The sequence below is a fragment of the Hyperolius riggenbachi genome, chromosome 8, assembly GCF_040937935.1.
Source record: "Hyperolius riggenbachi isolate aHypRig1 chromosome 8, aHypRig1.pri, whole genome shotgun sequence".
In the NCBI taxonomy this organism is placed as follows: domain Eukaryota; kingdom Metazoa; phylum Chordata; class Amphibia; order Anura; family Hyperoliidae; genus Hyperolius; species Hyperolius riggenbachi.
The window spans coordinates 274330690-274349739 of NC_090653.1; the positions used below are offsets into that span (position 1 = coordinate 274330690).

General features: G+C 47.4%; 2 protein-coding genes across 6 annotated transcripts in view; one reads left to right on the forward strand and one right to left on the reverse strand.

Moving 5' to 3' along the window:
* AK8 (adenylate kinase 8) overlaps positions 1–8235 on the reverse strand; it is a 191367-nt gene extending 183132 nt beyond the window's left edge. Inside the window, exons 1-2 of the mRNA XM_068248926.1 lie at positions 7975–8235; positions 2632–2716 (exon numbers count right to left, since the gene is read on the reverse strand). Of these exons, the coding sequence (XP_068105027.1) occupies positions 2632–2716; positions 7975–8058 (169 nt within the window). The 5' untranslated portion in view covers positions 8059–8235. The remainder of the gene's footprint in view (positions 1–2631; positions 2717–7974) is intronic.
* SPACA9 (sperm acrosome associated 9) overlaps positions 8216–19050 on the forward strand; it is a 37167-nt gene continuing 26332 nt past the window's right edge. For 3 of the 5 annotated variants that reach the window (XM_068248927.1, XM_068248934.1, XM_068248935.1), the window contains exon 1: positions 8216–8304. The gene's annotated coding sequence lies outside the window, so the exon portion shown is untranslated. Of the gene's footprint in view, positions 8305–8339; positions 8369–8523; positions 8611–19050 lie in introns of those variants that run through there. The other 2 variants (XM_068248930.1, XM_068248929.1) reach the window with 2 other exon arrangements.

The window sequence follows — 19050 nt, forward strand, 5'->3', positions numbered from 1 at the left end:
GCCGGGTGGGTGGGTAGGTAGACAGCCTGGTGGGTGGGTAGGTAGACAGCCTGGTGAGTGGGTGGGTAGGTAGCCTGGTGGGTGGGTAGGTAGGTGGGTGGGTGGGTAGGTAGCCTGGTGGGTGGGTTGGTAACTAGCCCAGTAGGTAGGTAGCCGGGTGGGTGATTAGGTAAGTAGCCGGGTGGGCGGGTAGGTAGGTAGCCGGGTGGGTGGTTAGGTAGGTGGGTGGGTAGGAAGCCCGGTGGGTGGGTAGGTAGCCAGGTGGGTAGGTGGGTGGGTAGGTAGCTGGGTGGTTAGGTAGCCTGGTGGGTGGGTTGTTAACTAGCCCGGTAGGTAGGTAGACGGGTGGGTGGGTGGTTAGGTAGGTAGTCGGGTGGGTGGGTAGGTAGCCTGGTGGGTGGGTAGGTAGGTAGCCTGGTGGGTGGGTAGGTAGCCAGGGGGGTAGGTAGCCGGGTGGGTGGTTAGGTAGCCGGGTGGGTAGGTAGGTAGCCCGGTGGGTGGGTAGGTAGCTGGGTGGGGGGGCCCGACTCCTATCCTGCCTCCCTCACCTCGGGGGCCCCCCTCCCAGTATGCGCGGCGGGAGAGCGGCAAATACAGGAAGTCTCCGGGGCTCCAGCAGGCGCTAGAGGCTCAGCCGCTTGGTCTCCGATGTCTCTCTCCTCTGTATATCGCTCGCTACTTCCTGGTTTAGTAGCGAGCAGTATACAGATGATACTAGGAGACATCGGAGACCAAGCGGCTGAACCTCTAGCGCCTGCTGGAGCCCAGGAGACTTCCTGTATTTGCCGCTCTCATGAGGGGGGACCCCGAGGTGAGGGGGGGGAGGACAGGAGTCGGGCCCCCCCAGGAAAAAAAAAATAATAAATCATGTAGCAAGCCTAGGGCTCGCTACATGATAGCCGCTGTGCAGCGGCATCCCCCTACCCTCTTCGATCGCCTCCGGCGATCGGCGATCAGGAAATCCCGTTCAAAGAACAGGATTTCCTGGAGGGCTTCCCCCATCGCCATGGGGACGGGGCGGGATGACGTCACCGACGTCATGGACGTCGTGGCGTCTAAGGGAGTCCCGATCCACCCCTCAGCGGTGCCTGGCGCTGATAGGCCAGGCAGCGCACGGGGTGTAGGGAAGGGGGGCTCTGCGGCGCGGCGGATAGCGTCGAATCGGAGCGGGGCGGCGGCGATCGGTGTGCTCACGCAGCTAGCAAAGTGCTAGCTGCGTGCAGCAAAAAAAATTGCGCAAATCGGCCCAGCAGGGCCTGAGAAAACTTCCTGCGTGGCTTACCCCGAACTAAGTTTGGGGTTACCGCCAGGAAGGTTAATGGGCCCCTGGAGCAACGGAACTTCAGGGGCCCTCGTGCGGTGGCACGGCCGTATGTCCGCCACTGGTATGTACAGTGCCTAGCACACACATAACTATGCTGTGTTCCTTTTTTTTCTTTCTCTGCCTGAAAGAGTTAAATATCAGGTATGTAAAGTGGCTGACTCAGTCCTGAATCATACAGGAAGTGACTACAGTGTGACCCTCAATGATAAGAAATTCCCCTATTTTACCTTTTTCTTGCTCTCAGAAGTCATTTTCTGCTAGGAAAATGTTTTATAGTTGGAATTTCTTAGTGAGGCTCACACTGTAGTCACTTCCTGTCTGATTCAGGACTGAGTCAGCCACTTGCATACCTGATATTTAACTCTTTCAGGCAGAGAAAGAAAAAAAGGAACACAGCATAGTTATTTGTGTGCTAGGCACTGTACATACACATGTCTATCTCATCATGTCACATGTCACTTCGGGTATCCTTTAAGAGGGCCATACATCTAGAGACTTTGCTTTACTTTATTGGGCAATTGAGTTCAGTGTGGTTGTTGCAAAGTCGATCGACTAGTGGCCCACACACTACAAGCGATATCCTATGCGATTCACCTTCACTGTTTGATCTGACCGATGTTGTGCCTCCATGCTCTGAATGCAAAAATCGATTCAGTGACAATTAAATGATAAGTGAACAATAGCCGATTCCTGAGCGATCGACCGATAGCTTCCCTCCTGCTTGAACAACAAATTTGGTCGATTCAACATTTTATGAGCCACTTTTCATTGATCGGACATACTTGGACATGCTTGATTCTCTCTGGATTCGATAAAATGATTGAATCGAATGGTTGATTGTACAGCCACGTCGCTAGATATATGGCCACCATAACTGTGTGTGCGTAACCCCCATCTGAAGAGACAATCTTATATTATTGCCTCTAAGATACACGCCATACAATTTTCTGGCAGATTTACCCACCAGATCGATTAGTTCCAACATGCCCGATCTGAATTTCAATCATTTTTTCGAACTTCTTTTAATTGTTTTTTAGATCGTTTTTTTTTATCGATTTTCGGATAACTGAATGAAAATCGATTGGAAAAAACAATAAAAAAATGTTCGGAAAATTGATCAAAATTCAGATCAGACATGTTGGAAATAATTGATCAGGCAGGTAAATCTGCCAGAAAATTGTATGATGTGTACCTAGCATTATTCACTCAGCAGCACCAACACAGGTAAACTGACACCTCATCTTCTGATATAAATTGTATGTGCTTTACATCTGCTGAGATTGAACATGATAAAAATTCCAACTCACCATCATCATTATCCTTCCGCAGGTGGTCAATTAAATATTGGATAGGGTCTTCTGGTCTGTCTATGAGGAGATTTCTCACCATTTTCTGAAAAAGACCCAAAATACAGTAATAACAATATCTATGATTTGGTGAATTGATATAGCCGTAAATTAGTACAGAATGCCACTGCAAGGCTGTTAACAAGCCAACCCTGGTCCTTAAGGTAGGGGGGGGGGGGGGGTAGGCAGCCGGTCCCGAAGGGGTTAAGAATCGCTAATTGACATTGCTTTCCTTGCGTTGAAAGACATCCATGGCTACAATTAGTAGGTAATGCCTAATGATGTTGATCCAGGGATTTTATCTGATTGCCATCTGGAGTCAGGAAGGAATTTTTCCCTTTTGGGGCTAATTGGACCATGCCTTGTAAGGGGTTTTCGCCTTCCTCTGGATCAACAGGGATATGTGAGGGAGCAGGCTGGTGTTGTACTTTATACTGGTTGAACTCGATGGACGTATGTCTTTTTTCAACCCAAATAACTATGTAACTGTGTAATATTTAAATCCTTGCAAAGTCTGGACCCTGGATGATTGAAGGATTTGTTGCAACTGCATCACACCCCCCACAATCTTAGATCAAAAGGATCGACTGTATATTCTGGCGTACAAGACTACTTTTTAACCATTGAAAATCATCTGAAAAGTCAGGGGTCATCTTATACGCCGGGTGTCATTGACGCAGGGGGATACGCCCTATCCCGTTACTGCCTCTCAGATCTCGCTGCTGAGGACTGTAGTGAAGTGGAGCAGGTGCACTTGTGTGATATCTGAGAGACAGACAAGGGGGTAAATAGGATACAAGGGCAGGCCAGAAAGGTGAAAGAGGCAGGTAGACAAGGAGAGATGACCCTTCCCCTTAGGGAAAGGGAGAGTTGACCAATCCAACCAGTTAATCGTCTATATTCTGTTATACACCGGGTACCACATACAGTACAGCACCAGTATATGATGGTTTTTTTTTTTATTTGGTGTGCATTGGAAGAGGGGTAGTCTTAAGGTGGCCACTAACGATCCAATTTCTAGCAAAAAAAATCGTTCGAGCGATCAGAAATTCCGATCGGACAAAAAATCGTTCACTACACCATCAACTAACCAATCATTGCTTCCTATCTATCACGACCAGCAAGAAAATCCAAATTTTGGTTCGATGAAAATTCAATCAGACGATTGTTTTTATAATCGGTAATTATCGATTGTGCCCATCAACTGAGATTATTTACAACCAATCCGATCAGAATTTCTGATCGCTCGAACGATTTTTCGCTAGAAATTGGACCGTTAGTGGCCAGCTTTATACAGCAAGTATATCCCAAACTCTGTATATTTTAACTGGAAAAGTCGGGGGGCCGTCTTATACACCGGAATATACGGTAATAACTTGGTCACCCCAAGAGTCCATCTTAAAACCTTTGGAGACAAAGCCTTCTGTCCCTTACCCCCCAAACTTCCCCCTGCAAAATCTACGACCAACTTGGTCGTAGATTTGCCTGCTCTTGAGGCAGGGCTAACTACTGCAGCCCTGCCTCTTAGCGCCGTCTATCAGCGGCGCATCGCCGCTTCTCCCCTTCCCCTCTCAGCGAAGGAAGACTGAGAGGGGCGGAGGAGAGGCGGAGATACGCGCTGACAGACGCGCGTGAGGCAGGGCTGCGGCCATTAGCCCGGCTTCAATGCGGTAGCGCTGCCCGGAACTCCACGAGGGGATTGGGGAGGTAAGGGACCCCCATTTAGCCACGGGATAGCGGCGTTTTAGCAGGGGTACACATGCCCCTGCTGAATATAAGCACTGAAGCGAGATTTATTCTCGCTTCAGTGTCTCTTTAAGTCCAAACTGATAAGCCACCTGTTTAGTCTGGCATTTATGAACACCTGACTAAAGTCCCCGACTGTCTATCTGCTGTATCTATATTCATATCATCCCGTTTTCTTAAACTTAACACGAGCAAAACGGAGTTTGTGATATTTTCACCTTCCCTCTTTCTTCCACCTACCATACCATAGTCACAATCAATGTAGAAAACACCCCAATAACCTCAACTCCGAAAGCTCGCTGTCTGGTGGCAAATCTGGATTCTGAGCTCTCATTTACACCACATAATAACGTATTAACTACTTCCTGTTCACAAGAGGCTAGCAAAATGCTTGTACATGCTCTTATCATTAGGGATAGTTGGAAATGTCGATTTCCAATTCTGCAGAAATTCCAATTTCCGCCAATGCCGATTACCGATTTCACCGATTTCCGATCGGTTTCCGGGTTCGGATTTCCGAGTAGTTTTTTTGTTGTACATTTCTTGCATTCTCTAATTGGCCAAATACTTCCGAGTTGACTCTGCATTCTCTGATTGGTCCAATGCTTCCGAGTTCTGTGATTGGGCTAAAATTACCGAGTTGTGGTAATGCCGTATTTCTACAGAAAGCCAATTTCCGATCGGTCTCCGATTTCCGAGCAGTGGGGTTTTTTTTGTTGTTGTCATTTTTTGCATTCTCTGATTGGCCAAATACTTTCGAGTTGTTTCTGCATGCTCTCATTGGTCCATGTAATATTTCTGCAGAAATCCGATTTCCTTGTTCTGTTTTCCGATCGGAAATTCAGATTTCTGATCTGAAATTTCAATTCCGAGAAATCCGAATGAGTATCCCTACTTATCATATCCTTTCTTGGCTACTGTAACACCCTACTCTGTGGTTACTGGCATCTCTCCAGTCCCTACTAATCATCCATCTCTTCTCCTGCTCCTATGAGGCAGCCCCTCTCTGCCAATCTCTTCATTGGATACCAATCACTCAAAGGATCCAGTTTAAACTTCTCACACTATTATACATAGCTCTACACAAGCTACCCCCTCCCCTTTCTTGAGCAGTAGCGCCTCTCCCATTCCATGTGCAGCCCCTCTTCCATGTGTATGATTCATGTATGCAGCTCTCCTCTTTCACGTACAGCTCCTTTCAGCATCAGTTTCCCCTTTTCATATGTCGCTCCCCATTTTCAGCCTCCCCTTTCATATGTAAAAGTCCCTCTTTTACGTCCAGATGTCCACTCGTGCTGCTGCTGCTCAACGCCCGGGCCTTTGTGGCCTTTCTAGAAAACCACCCCCACAATCTTTTGTCTAACCTTAAAGAGACTCTGTAACAAAATGTTAAGCCTTATTTCTTCTATCCTATAAGTTCCTATTACTGTTCTAATTTGGTCTGTCTTACTGCAGCCTTTCCTAGTTGAACTGTCTCTGTAATAAATCTTATCTCCTTTCCTCTGTTGTCTCTGTCGGGCTGAGGCTGGAATGTGTGGAATGTGCAGCACTGCTTGTCATTGGCAGAAGCTATACACACCCTCTCCAAGCTCTGCATGAGTCACACAGTAAGCTGTTCTCAGAGTGGTTCGAAGCCATGTTTTTGTTTGTAAACACTGCATAAAAATGACAATTACAATCCAGGATTACAGCAGGGAGTGGCAGAAACAGCACAGAGGGGCCCAGGAGAACATAAGGAATAGAATGGTATGCTTTTTATTGTAAGAATTTTAGAGTACTGATTCTCTTTAATGCTTCAGTATAGTAAAAGGGCCTGACTAAAACTTATATCCCTATTACATTAAATTTGTTGATCCTTATATTACAGCACAGGTGTCAAGCTCAAGGCTATGGGACGAACCTGGCCTTCCTTGCCATTTTATGTGGCCGTAGAGAACTTCAAAAGTGCATCATTGTAAGCAGCAAAAGAATGACCACACAAGGCCCTCCCACCCAAAGGAGAACACTAGTGATGGTGTTTCAGGTTGAAACATCGTCAGTTTGAGCTGTGGTGCAGCAACAACCCATGGGATCTTCCAGTAAAATTAGCAAGGGGCCTCCCCCTTGGATCCAAACACCCCTGTGTAGCAGGGTAAACACACCTATACACCTTTGCCCCCTGGCACCCTCTCCTGACATGCAGAGTACCGCAGAAAGCAGTGTAACATTTACCTGCTCCAGTGCTGCTTCGGGTCTCCTTTGTCCTTCCTGACAGCTGCACGCTCTGTGCCGCGTATCTCCAGCTCCCGATCACGTGACATGCATTCGGAGCCAGAGTTATGCAGTATAGAGCATGTGGCTGTCAGGAAGAACAGAGGAGACCAGATGCAGCACTGGAACAGGTATATATTAACTACTTTCGGACCGAAATAATTGAAATCTACACCCTGTTTTGGTGGGCTCCGGGCTGGCAGGTCGTAGACTTCAATTAGCTGCCGCTGCGCCCATCCACCGTTTCCGTCGCTCCCCGCCGATCAAACCACTCACTGGCTCTGCCTGTCTCTATGACGGCAGAGCCCTGTGAGCGGGTCAGGAGCCGATTTCATTGGTTCCTGGCCCTGACTTTCAATGTAAGCTGCTCCCATTGGCTTACATTGAAAGACAGGGTCAGGAACCAATGAAAGCGGCTACTGACAGGCTCACAGGAACTCTGCCATCAAAGAGACGGCAGAGTGAGAGGCCCGGGTTCCTGACGTGCGGCGTGTACAGCGATTGCGGCGGTAGGTGCAGCGATTCGTCGGGTTTCCGCTGTTGCTGGTAACAACGGCTCTGGTCCTTAAGGGGAATGGGGGGTATCAGCTACTGATTGGGATGAAGTTCAATCCTGGATTAAAGTGCCTCTTTAAATCTTAATAAACAATTTAGCCTTTTGACATGACTATGTTCTAGATTTTGACCCTTATGTGATTGGGTTAGACACCCCTGTGTTACAGGAATTTTGAAAAGTTTAAACAGAGTTTGTACAAATGGATTGTAAGGTGTATGTGCACCTTTAGGCATACCTCCCAACTTTTTGAGATGAGAAAGAGGGACACACACTTAAGCCACGCCCCATCACACCCCTAGTCACGCACACCATAAAGATTTCATAAGAAACATATGTTGTATTACAATTCAGACCACACTGGTCCTTTCTATCCTGGTTCCTTTTCCTTCATATTAACATTTAAAAATTAGTAACATATCAATTTAAAGGATGGGAATAAAGTTTAGAGTCAATTAAAGACATTTTTAGCAGAGAATATATATATATTTACATATATTTATACATAGAAAGAGGGACAAAGTCCTGAAAGAGAGACAAATGAGGAGGAAAGAGGGACAGGGCTCCCAAAGAGGGACTGTCCCAGTTGGGGGCTATGCCTTAGGAGATATTATTGTATAAAATAAGGTTACTGAGGACAGAATCCTCATCCAGCTGCAGAGAGGCTGTACCTAACCTCCTCTGTGCTCGGGCTGGCAGTGCAGCTGGGTCTTGTAGTTCCCTGTCATGTGACCTCCTGCCCTCTCAGGCCTCACCTGGATGATGTCGAACACTTTGTGCTCCTCCGCATATACGGCTATCTGCGGGGGGATCCTCAGGGGCTTCGATGCAGCGTCCATTTCCCCTCAATTTTGCACTTTATAGGCCTTTTAGAACCCTCGACCAGTGCTCCCTAGCAACCGAGCTATAGCTCCCTGGTTGCCTGGTGACCGAGGTATCCACGGACTCCCCTGATGTCATCGCGTATTTGACGTTTCCTGCGCCCCATAGCGATTTGCATTCAGAGCAGTGACGTCATCACCCCAGGTCCGTTCCTGCGTTCCACCTCTGCGCATGCGCGTTTGGATGCTCCAGTTAGGCGGGAGGTATAATGCACTGTCTGTAATCATTAAAAGCCGCCTGATGTATTGTATTGTCAGAGTACTCCGCGTACCTGTGGCGCAGCTGCTTCTTAATCTCATGTCCACAATTTTTTGTATTGTTCCATATAGCTAACGATAGGAACAGCCAGGGTTTGAAAAAGTGTGGTTAGGGGTCGGTTAGGCAGTACGAACTGGTTAGGGTGAGGTTGTGCATCAACGTGCGTTGACTGGGGAGTAGCCACCAGTCATTAATGGCTGCGAGTATGGTTTGGCACCAGCTAAAAGTGTTGTAAGGTACATGGTTGTAAGGTACATGCCATTTACAATATTTTCATCATATGCGATCATTTGATTCGATTTTTTTTCTGGTTTGAAAGTAATAGGAACATGATTATAGAATGATTGCATACACCGGACTTTGTAGTCAGATATAATCGCAAAATACAACATTTTGATAAAAAAAAAAAAAGGTACTATTCCAATCGACCCTAGAATTGTTCTACATCGATTTTCTCCACATACTGCATCATTATTTGTACAATTCGATGATAAAAATCTGTTCGGAGCAGCTCTCCAATCCACAGTACCTTCTACAGCAGGTGTGTCAAACTCAATCACGTAAGGGACTAAACCAGGGGTCAGGAACCTTTTTGGCTGAGAGAACACTACATATTTTAAAATGTAATTCTGTGAGAGCCATACAATATGTTTCAAACTGGCACAGTGTGCATGCGCAGCAGAGGGCTCATGTCCCTGTTGCCATGGTGATGTGTATATAGTTGATCTGCCGGGCAGCGGAAGTGTCAGACAAGTCTTCAGCTTCTCTTCAGCAACATCAGCAATTTCCCCGAGAGCCAGACAGGAGAAATACTGACTAACAGCTTGTAATATTAGCTGGCTGACTTGGGGGTTGATTCACTTTGTAGGACGAGATCCCCGCACTTTGGCCCAATAGGCTGCCTGTCAAGTGACAGGCAGCCTATTGGAGTACATTTGAAATCGGCGCCGGTAGACTTGGGCGCAGGATACAGCGGTATATAGCTGATCCTGCTTCTGCACAAGTCCTGGCTGTGGTAATTACTATTCCCCCTCCAGGCCGACATGGATAGTGGGGGAATGAAATAATTCGGCTTCCAGCGATTGCTGGAGGCCGAATTATTATGTTATTAAGCAACTTCAGCTCAGTCTTCTGACGGCGCCGACCTTACTCACTGAGAGCCGCTATAGACTGATTCCTATTGTAGTCTATGGAGGCGCCGGCTGCGCCCAAATCTAGCAGCGCTGAAAAGCACTGCTCCGGCCTATTGGGCCAAACAACAACAAATAACATTTGTAAAGCGCTTTTCTCCCGTGGGACTCAAAGCGCATAAGCATGGCTCTGACCATCGTGGTACAGAGGAAGAATTTTATAAGTCTGGAAATGCCAGGCTAAACAGGTGGCTTTTCAGTCTGGATTTGAATAGCTCCAGGGATGGTGCTGTCTTTACTGGGTGTGGCAGGAAGTTCCAAAGAGTAGGGACAGCATGACAGAAGGCTCTATCTCCAGATTTTTTGAGGTGCACTCTGTGAGTGACCAAGTTTATAGAACTTGCTGATCTGAGGTTGTGAGAGGTGTGGTGCAGCTTCAGCAAGTCCTTCCTTCAAGTATCCAGGGCCCAGATTGTGCAGGGATTTGAATGTCAGCAGTCCACTCTTGAAGAGTATTCTCCATTCTACTGGTAGCCAGTGCAGTGAGTGAAGGATCGGTGTAATGTGACAGTGGCGAGGCTGGTTTGTTAGCAATCTGGCAGCAGCATTCTGCACTAATTGCAGGTGACGCAGGTCCTTTTTGGGGAGGCCAGCATAAAGGGCATTGCAGTAGTCCAGTCGTGATGTGATGAAGGCATGGACTAGGGTTGGAAGATCCTCTGGGGAATCAGATGTTTAATCTTTGCAATGTTCTTCGGATGAAAGTAGGAAGATAAACTGTAACTACAGATGAAATTTGGTTTCTGAAACTCAATTCCCCATTGATTAGTATGCCAAGGCTGCGCACAAGGTTGGAGCTGTTTATGTCGGAATTCCCAATCCTGATTGGTGTTGCTTTAGGATAGAGCTGTTTTGATGGCGAGCACTGGCTTTGGACAAACAGGACCTCAGTTTTGTCAGCATTCAGTTTCAACCAGTTATCATTCATCCATTCCTATTTCTCAGCTAAGCAAGAGTTTATTTTTGGAGTAGGGTCTGTTCCACCAGGTTTGAAGGACAGGTATAGCTGTCATCGGCGTAGCAGTGGTACGTCAGGCCATGACGTTGGATAAGTGTACCGAGTGGCAACATGTAGATTGCAAACAGCAGAAGGGATCGGATTGATCCTTGTGGCAGGGATCTAGTTCTACAAAGTCACTGAACCTGACAGGATCCAGGGCAGGACAGTTGGGGCAGCCGTTAGTTTTGGGGTAGCGCGAGTAAGTTAGTAGTGCATGCTACAGCAGTAGCGTGCCTACTGTGAGCCAGATGTAACTATCAAAATAGCCACATCTGGCTCCCGAGCCATATGTTCCCTACCCCTGGGCTAAACTCTAAAACTTAGTCTTAGTAACAGGTCAAATTGTTTATTAAGATTTAGCAAACCTTCTCAAAGTAGCATAACTATAGTGTGGGAAAGGACTAGGGGGGCCTGCTGGATCCCCACTCCTTCCCCTTCTGTAGAGTAGTGCAGTGGAACAGTTTTATATTTACTTGCTTCAGTGCTGCATCAGGTCTTTTGCATACCTCTGGCTCTGGATGCATGTCACATGATCCGGAGCTATGGAAGTATAGAGCCTATAGCTGCCATGAAAAATGGAATAGACAACTCTGTAAAATATTACACTGCATTACTATGTAGATGAGATGGTGCCAGCAGGGAAGGGGTGTGTGTTTTATCAGCTGAATGAGGGGATTTAGATCCAAGGAAGGGGCCCCATGCTAATATCATGGATGGGGTCCCACGGGCTGTTGCTGCACCCAGTTTCAAACTGACGCGGTCATCCTCTGGTTGGGAAGACAGTGTACTGTTGTTTTACTGCTTACAGTGATGCACATTGCAAGCTCTCAAGGGCCACATAAAATGGCAAGGAGGGCTGCATTTGGCCCGCGGGCCTTGTGTTTGACACCTGTGTGCTACAGCATGAAGCGATGTGATTGGCCGAATAGTGTGGGTGTAGTTTACTACAACCTATTTGAAACCTATCAGTTCACTGGGTGCCATCCGCCAAATCAGGTTAAAGTGAATGGGAACCATTTTATTTTTTGTATTTTGCTATAGTGGACTAATTACCTCATTCTCCTATTACATTCTGTCCCCATTTTGTTTGTTTTGCTGCAGGCTGGCCCCCAAAATCTCCGTTTATATTATTTAACCAGTTCGGTCGAATATTGTAGCTAGAGAGAAGAGGCAGAGCTTCTTTTCCCTGCTCTGTCACTCCTCCTTCTTCTCCGCCCCTTGCTCCGCCCTCTCAGTCGCGCTTCCGCTGATGCGCAGCTCCCCTGCTCTAACTACAAGAGCGCTTTAGTACATATCAGTGGCAGTAGGGGAAATGTTATTTATATAAATTATTTGTGAAGGTGCTATTATACCTTCACACGTTTGGTTCATCCAGCAGCTCCTTAGACTTGGAAGTCACGAGTCACAGTCAGAATGTACTGCGCGCTCGCGCACGTGCTCATGGCTGCGCACACAAAAGTCTCATTGTCTCGCGCTATTTTATCGGCGCTTGAGACAGTGTGATATTTGGAAGGAAGAGGCTGCCGACCTGGAAGATAAAGCAAAGGTCAGCAGCCATCTTGGATTTATACGGAAAAGATTTCGGGCCATATTTAATGAACCAGGGGCAGGGGAGCGGGGAAATTAAGGAGAGGTGAAAGTATTTTTAATTTGAAATCTATAAATGCCATTTAAAAAAAAAAAATCTGATTCCCAATGGCTTTAACTGAATTTTCCTATCAGGTTTTCCTGAATTTATTTGGCACAATTCCAAGTTGCGTTCGATTCACATAATTATTAGCATCTCATTGACTATTTATATTAGGCATCTGGCAGTGGTGGTTAATGTAAGGTATTCTTATTAATTAGCATTTATATAGCGCCAACATCTTCCACAGTACTGTACAGAGCATATTGTCTTGTCACTTAACTGTCCCTCAGAGGGGTTTACAATCTAATCTCTACCATAGTCATATGTCTATATCGTCACTGTTCTCCCCAGATTTTTTTTCCAGCCGGGTGGCATGAAAAACTAGCTGGGTGGGGCAATATGAGAAAATGCAGGGCCGGCTTATAGTATAGGAGGAGGTGAGCTGATGACAGCCGGACGCTCATCAAAACTAGCAGGGTGGAGCACCCGGCTAAAAGAGCCTGGAGAGAACACTGATCGTGTAGTACATGTATCGTAGTCTAGGGCCAATTAGGGGGAAGCCAATTAACTTATCTGTATGTTTTTGGGGTGTGGGTGGAAACCAGAGTACCCGGAGGAAACCCACACAGGGAGAACATACAAACTCCTTGCAGATGTTGCTCTGGCTGGGATTCACATCAGGAATCCAGTGCTGCAATGCGAGAGCGCTAACCACTATACCACTGTGCTGCCCTATGGTTAGGGGGGTGCACACTTGTATGCTTTGACACTGATTAAGGTGAGGTTAGGAAGTAGTGTCTGATTTGGGTAATGTTAGGCACTTGGTCTCTGTTCTACCTATGCCAGTCAGCACACAAGCGAAAACACGTTATGCTGTAGAACAGGGGTCCCCAAACTTTTTCAGTCAAGGGCCAGGTCAACATACTTCAGACTGCTGAGGGGCCGGAACATACGTAAAATGATGTTGAAAAACATTACATTGAATCTAGGTATTGATTTCCCCCCAATCATGCCTGGAGGAGAGCTCCCAGCAGCAGCCATTCAGTCATGTGGTGCCCGAAGAACGTCTTTGTGCACCAGACATTGAAGCATACCCAGGTGACAACCTGACGTGCAGTTGGACAGCAGTGTCACCTGATGCAGAATTGGATTGGAAGCCAGTGAATTACTGCTCGCTGGCTTCTACAGTATGTGGATGGGTAATGCCAGCACTGCTATTCTATATGCAGGCAGATGATATTTAAAGGTACAGTGGGCTGCATATATAAGTCATACATTTTGTGTTTGGGGCCCAGTGAAAAAGCCTCGGGGGGCCGCATTTGGCCCGCGGGCCGTAGTTTGAGGACCACTGCTGTAGAACCTGAAGCAATCATGGTTCTTAAAGTGTACCTGAGATGGGGAGGGGGGAAAATACATACCTGGGGCTTCCTCCACCGCCCTCCGGCCTGAACTCTCCCTCGTCGCGCTGCCTGGATTTAGTGTAAGTGGCCCAGAAAAGTCCTCCAGCCTGCGCAGGTCAGCCGCGTGCACTCCCCATCGTGCTTCCGTTGCCCGGGAGCGTTCTCTTCCGGCCACAGGAAGGCAATGGGGCCAAATATGTGCAGTATGCACCAGACCGGAGGACTTCCCTGGGCATATTGCAGAAGATACATATTGCAGAGGAGGATGGCAAGGGAGCGATCAGCCTGGAGGGGGCTGGAGGAAGCCTCAGGTATGTATATGTTTTTTCTCCCTCGCCATCTCAGGTTCTCTTTATGCTTTAAACAAAAGGAACATGCGCACGCACATAAATTAGTGTATTTTTCCAGGAAGCGACAAATTGCACCACTCACACCATTAATTAATGGTCTATGCTACCATAGGGGCAAGAGAGTTACAGCCAGCAACTGGACCCCAAGGGTTGCTAAGAAACATACACAAACAAATGTAGACATGCTCAACCTGCTGGGACTTAATGCACACCTGACGTGAGAGGACTACAGAGGCTGACAAATTTATTTCCTTATAAACAATTGCCTGGCTTGCTGATCCTCTGTCTCTAATACTTTAAGCCATAGACCCAAAGTCTAACCTGATTAGCTGCATGCTTGTTTCAGGCTTGTGATTCAGACATTGCTACAGCTCAGGACTACCAGGTAGTAGGGCTGCTCAAATCCGGAATCAGGAGATACCCGGATAGTTGCTATCCGGATATCTCCCAGTAAACCTGTGCGGGTCGGCAGGGGGGTCAATCTTACTGTCTGACGTCTTCTTCGTCCATCCCTCGGCGTCTCCCATGATGCGCTCAATGCGCGTCACTTGATAACAAACACTTCCTCCTTCAACCTGGAAGGAGGAAGTGTTTTTAATCACGTGACTGCCGCTTGGACCGCATCGTGGGAGGCGCCAAGGGACGGACCAAACAAGACGTCAGACAGGTAAGATTGACCCCCCCCCATCCCAGGTTTACTGGGAGATATCCGAATAGCAACTATCCGGATGTCTCCCGGTTCTGGATTTGAGCAGCCCTTCCAGGTAGTTGATAATGTTCAAAAAGAAATACATAAGGCAGCCATCATATCTACACTTTAAGTTCGCTTTAACCACTTCCGTCTCAGCAGCCTCTGGCCCCTTAAAGAGACTCAGGGCTGAATAACTATACAAGATTTATACATACCTGGGGCTTCCTCCAGCCCCATCCGCACAGATCACTCCCACGCCACCGTCCTCAGCCTTCTCTGTCTTCTACACCGGGCCCCGTAACTTATGCCAGTTGGAGCTAGTCTAAGCAAGCGCAGTGCGCTCCCTCCATACTGCGCAGGCGCATCTGTAAGGCAGGCGCCGGAGAGACAGAGGGAGTCTCTGCACATGCGTAAAACTGGCCGCGTCTGGCCGAAGTTATGGGACCCGGTACAGAAGACTGAGGACGGCGGCGTGGGAGCGATCCGTGCGGGTGGGGCTGGAGGAAGCCCCAGGTATGTATAAATCTTGTATAATTATTCAGCCCTTGAGTCTCTTTAAGGACCAGAGACTGCTAGTACCAAAGAACGGTGCCTACCGACGAAACCACACACATATCTGCCAGTCACGCCGCTCTCCCATCGCCACGGAGATAACAGGATTAAAACGGCTGAGATTTCAATCATCATGGTCCGGAAGGGGGCAGCAGAGCAGGTTTTTTTTAAAGTTTTTTTTTTAAGTTTTTTTTTTTTTTTAATCATGTAGCGAGCCTAGGGCTCGCTACATCATAGCGGCATCCCCCCACCCTCTTCGATCAGGAAATCCCGTTCATGGCGTCACCGACGTCATTGGGAGTCCCGATCTACCCCTCAGCGCTGCCTGGCACTGATTGGCCAGGCAGCGCACTGGGGAGGGGGGGCGGCACGGCGAGTGGTGGCTAATCGCGCGGAGCGGCGGCGATCAGAGTGCACACGCAGCTAGCAAAGTGCTAGCTGCGTGTTGCAAAAAAAAAAAGTATGTAAATCGGCCCAGCAGGGCCTGAGAAATCCTCCTGCGCGGCATAGCCTGTGCTCAGCACGGGCTTACCGCCAGGGGGGCTAAAAGACAACTGAAGTAAGAAGAATATGGAGGCTGCCTTATTTATTTCCTTTTAAATACCAATTGCCTGGCAGCTCTGCTAATCTATTTGGCTGCAGTAATGTCTAATAACACCAGAAACAAGCATGCAGCTAATCTTATCAGATCTGACAATATTGAGGCAGTAGATCAGCAGGGCTGGCAGGCAACTGGTATTGCTTAAAGAAAACCTGAACTGAAAATTAAAAGTGAAAATCAACATACACAAGTCATACGTACCTCCCATGTAGTCTACTCCTCAATCGCTTTTTCCTCTCCTGCGTCCTGTTAGTCCACTGTGATCAAGGGAATTCTCCGTCCTCCATTTTGAAAATGGCCATTACACCATAACAGCTTCTTGGTCAGCACACAGTTAAACTGTAACATTGCCCACTTGAGCCATAGGGAAACATGGACACATCAGCTCTCCTCTCAGCTGTAACTGACAGCAACTGATATATAACTGACAGCAACTGATATATTTCAGTTCTGACAAAATGTTGTCAGAACTGGAATGGATCACTGTAAGAAGAAAATGGTGAACTTCTGAGAGGAACGGATGGCAAGGTAACTATGTAATGTTCATTTGAAGTTACCTCATGTGTTTATTTTAAATAATTTTATTCAGTACAGGTTCTCTTTAAGGCTTCTTTCACACTAAGACGTTGCGTTAGGTGCTACGTTAAGGTCGGATAACGTGCACCTAACACAATGCATGGTGGTGGTGGCAGAGGACGTTAGCAAAGAGCCGCGTTAAGCGGCTCTTTGATGTGCCCGTGATGCGTATTATAGTACGCATGCGCTGGTGGAGACCACGTGAGCGGAACACTCCGTATCACGTGGTCCCGCCAGTGACGTCAGCATAGTGCAGTGAATATTAATTAGCCATGTGGCTAATCACTGCGCCTGTGCAAGCAGGCTAACGCGCCAAAGCCGCTATAACGCTGTAGCATGCTGCACTTTCAGGAGTCCTTCAAGCATCTTTCAGTATCACACAAGGCCTCAACTTGTTGGTTGTCTCTGCACTCTGTAGCAGACCTCGGACCCTTTTGGTGATTCTATTATGGGCAATCCCAAACAGTACAAATAGCTAACTGTTACCCACTTGTAGGCCTCTTGCACACTGCAAGTGATTCAGATTCAGATTCCGCTTTTTAATCAGTTTTTACTTCCGATTCCGATTTGCAGTTTGCTCCCTGCACACTGAATCGGAATCACTTGTAGTGTGCAAGAGGCCGTAAACAGATTTTCCACCAGTTATACAGTGAGTGTTGTGTGCAATATACTTTATTTCATTATAAAATGCATTCTCAAAAGCACAAAATCCTCTCTTCTAGCCTTACCCTACCCGCACTCTTCTTTCTAGCCTGCTGGTATATTAGAAGCTGGCGTGCATCTAGGATAAGTGTCCCCTACCTCTTTGTTCTCCTTCTATGAAGCGCATGTGGCCCACCCTAACAGAATATCTAGCTAAAAAAAAGGCTGTAACAGCATAGGGCAGGTAACCAGGCTGTTTCATGGTGTGTTGTGCGCAAAGACTGTGTGTGTGCAAGCGTGGGACATGTGCAGCCAGGACAGGGGGCCAGGAGCAGCAGCTGAGGTGTGAGGGGAAGGCAATCAGGGATGAGCAGAAACTACGCCAGTGCGAATTTACGCATCGTAGTTCGCATCTACGCATCGTAGTTCGTAGGCGAAGTTTCAAAACTACGCTTACGAATTTACGCGTAGCTAAGTACCGCTACGCATAGTTTACACCCCCTACGCGTAGTTAACATGTATATTGCGAAGTAAACTAGGAATGCGTTATTCGCGTCTATTTTTCTGCGAACGATTGTATGCTTACAAAATTATGCATTGGAAAGGGGAATGTACGCATAGAAGAGTTCCTGGTACAAGCATTATAGAGGAATTAATGCGCAAATTTTTCCGCATAATGGCATAAGCGTCCGCATACACTACGCTTCGCACTACACGTAATTGCGTATTTTACCGCATAGTCTATGAAATGCATACGAAGCGAATATTTGATTTCGAAGCCGTAGTTTGGTGAAGCGTAATTGAGTAAAACTACACGTAGTTCCAGCGTAGCGAAGTTGGCTGACTACGACCATCCCTGAAGGCAATTAGAGATGCAAAGTAAGAATTACCCTGTCCAGCCCTACTGACAAATTCTGGGGACTGGGTGGTTCAAACCTACTTAACTAATGCAGATGGTAAAATGAGGTCACTCCAATTGTCTAATTGGAAGAATGCAGTTTTCTGTATCCAGTACACCCGGCTGGGGTGTTTAGGGGCAGGTTAGGCATTTGGAGAAGGGAAAAATTTGGTTAGGCACAAGCCAGAGTAGTTTAGAAGTAGTTAGACAATAGGTGGGTTGAGGGTTGGCACCGAGCATGCCAATAGAGCTAATGGTAGGCACTGAATAGGGTTAGGATAGACACCAGGCAGGACTGTTGTTTAGGGGTAAGCACTGGCTAGGGTTTGATTAGGTGCCATAGAAGGGTTAGTTAAGGTGTAGGTACTGGTTAGGCACCACCATGCAGGGGGACAAGCCATGGAGTGGTTTGGTTTAGGGTTGAGTCTGGTTAGGATTAGGTTACTGAGAAATGATGGTCATGTCTAGGAAAACTCATGGAGAAGCATTTGATCAGTAGGCTTGCCCCCTCTGAGTAGCTACTCAAATTTGAAATGTTAACCACTTCACCCCAAAGACATTTTTACAGACGAGCGATTTTCATCTTTCAGGGCTGGTGCACACCGAGCGGCTTTTTCAGCGTTTCTGCAGCCGCTTGCGGCTGCTGATCCGCTTGGTCAATGTATCTCAATGGGGTGGTGCACACCAGAGCTGGAGGCGTTTTGCAGAAACGAAAAATGCTGAGGTGAGGCATTTTTTGGATTTCGGATCCGTTTCTGCCTCAATGTTAAGTATAGGAAAAACGCCTGTTCAGAGCGGTTTTGCCGGCGTTTTTGTTACAGAAGCTGTTCAGTAACAGCTTTACTGTAACAATCAGAGCAGGGACAAGGTCCTCCAGCACCCAAGGCTGAGACACCAAAGTGCGCCCCTCCATCCCTTCCACCCCAGCCGTCACACACTGATTGCTATTAGACTAAGAGGCGCCACAGGGCCCACAACCTCCCCAACACCTTAATATCTAGTTATCTGGCTTGCAGACACTGCTATGTATCCCCTTTTCTTATTTCTTTCTGCTTCATACACAATTAGGAATGACAGCTGAATGAATTGCGCGCCCCCTCCTACACTGCACCCTGAGGCTGGAGCCTCTCCAGCCTATGCCTCGGCCCGGCCCTGGTAACA